Source organism: Cariama cristata, unplaced genomic scaffold (genome assembly GCF_000690535.1).
Source record: "Cariama cristata isolate BGI_N322 unplaced genomic scaffold, ASM69053v1 scaffold22556, whole genome shotgun sequence".
Lineage (NCBI taxonomy): Eukaryota > Metazoa > Chordata > Aves > Cariamiformes > Cariamidae > Cariama > Cariama cristata.
In genome coordinates, this window is record NW_009621940.1 from 1,050 (window position 1) to 2,151 (window position 1,102).

The following is a 1,102-nucleotide window of genomic DNA, read 5'->3' on the forward strand; positions in this document are numbered from 1 at the left end:
GACAGACATCCCCACAACAACTTCAGGGCTCCTTTTAAATCAATTAAAACAATCCGATGCTTAAAATAAAAGACAGGTCATTTTCCCAATCAGACTTTAGTCAAGAATATATATATATTTTTGCTCCTGGGGTGGGAGGGCAGGGGGAGAAGGTGATGTTGCCAGCAGTTCACAGCAGTTTTTGGCTCTCTCGTTACACAGTATATAGAACTGCATTGCTGAAGACACTCAACACACAGCAGGGCTAACTAGGAGAATACAACTCAAGGCTAGCAAAGAGGAGAGGGCAGAGAGGAGGAGAGGAACAGTGAGAGCATCCGACGGGGCTGGAGTCCTCTGTGCATAATTTACATGGAACCGGCGCCGGTAGAGCCAGGGGTTGGGCCCCGCTCGCCTTTTGGGAGCCGGAGCGAGTCGTCACGGGCGTCTCAGCTGACAAAACTTCAGTATGGGTTGGTTTTTTTTGTTGTGGTTTTTTTTTTTTCCTTTTTGAGAAAAGTCGCCCTTTTGCGATAACACTCTTAATTCTTCTAAGAAAATGAATGTGGTACATGAGGCAAAACCGGCCGCTTTTACACTATTTATAAAAACATGAACAGTCACTAAGGGGCAGAGCGGTGCTCTGCGCACGGCCCACTATACTTTCCCCGGGATTTTGGCCCGCTTGCGAGCGATGGCATCTTCCACCGCCTTGAGCTGCTTCAGGAGCTCCTCCCGTCGCGACAGGGTGCTGGACTTGCCCGCCTTGGCACCCGTGGGGCCCGGCTCGGACGCTTTGCCGGGTATGCTCGTGACTTTGCTGGAGCTCTTGGACTGAGGCGAGAGCTGGCGTTTCCTGGCAAGGAGAGAGAGGAGAGGGGGGTGAGAGGGTGCTTGCCGGCAGCACACCGCGCTGGAAACAAACCCCATCGGCGTCTGCCCCGGTAGAAAGCATCGCTCTAAGTGCCGGTGGAAGACAACAGGTTTGAGACATGAGGTCTTGGGTTGGAAAACTGGCTGAAACAGTAAAAGATCAGCTGCTCCAGGAGGATTCTGAGATTTAAACTTGGCACCACGGTTGCCACAACAGCAGCGCCCAAGCTTGCGGCTGTTGGGAGCAGCT

At 52.3% G+C, this 1,102-nt stretch overlaps 1 protein-coding gene across 1 annotated transcript in view; it reads right to left on the reverse strand.

Annotated features, from left to right (window-relative positions):
* Window positions 1-560: 560 nt before the first annotated feature.
* The window catches only part of ZC3H18 (zinc finger CCCH-type containing 18), a 39,959-nt gene continuing 39,417 nt past the window's right edge, over window positions 561-1,102 (reverse strand). The window contains exon 17 of the mRNA XM_009702170.1: window positions 561-835. Coding sequence (XP_009700472.1) covers window positions 637-835 — 199 coding nt within the window. The 3' untranslated portion in view covers window positions 561-636. The remainder of the gene's footprint in view (window positions 836-1,102) is intronic.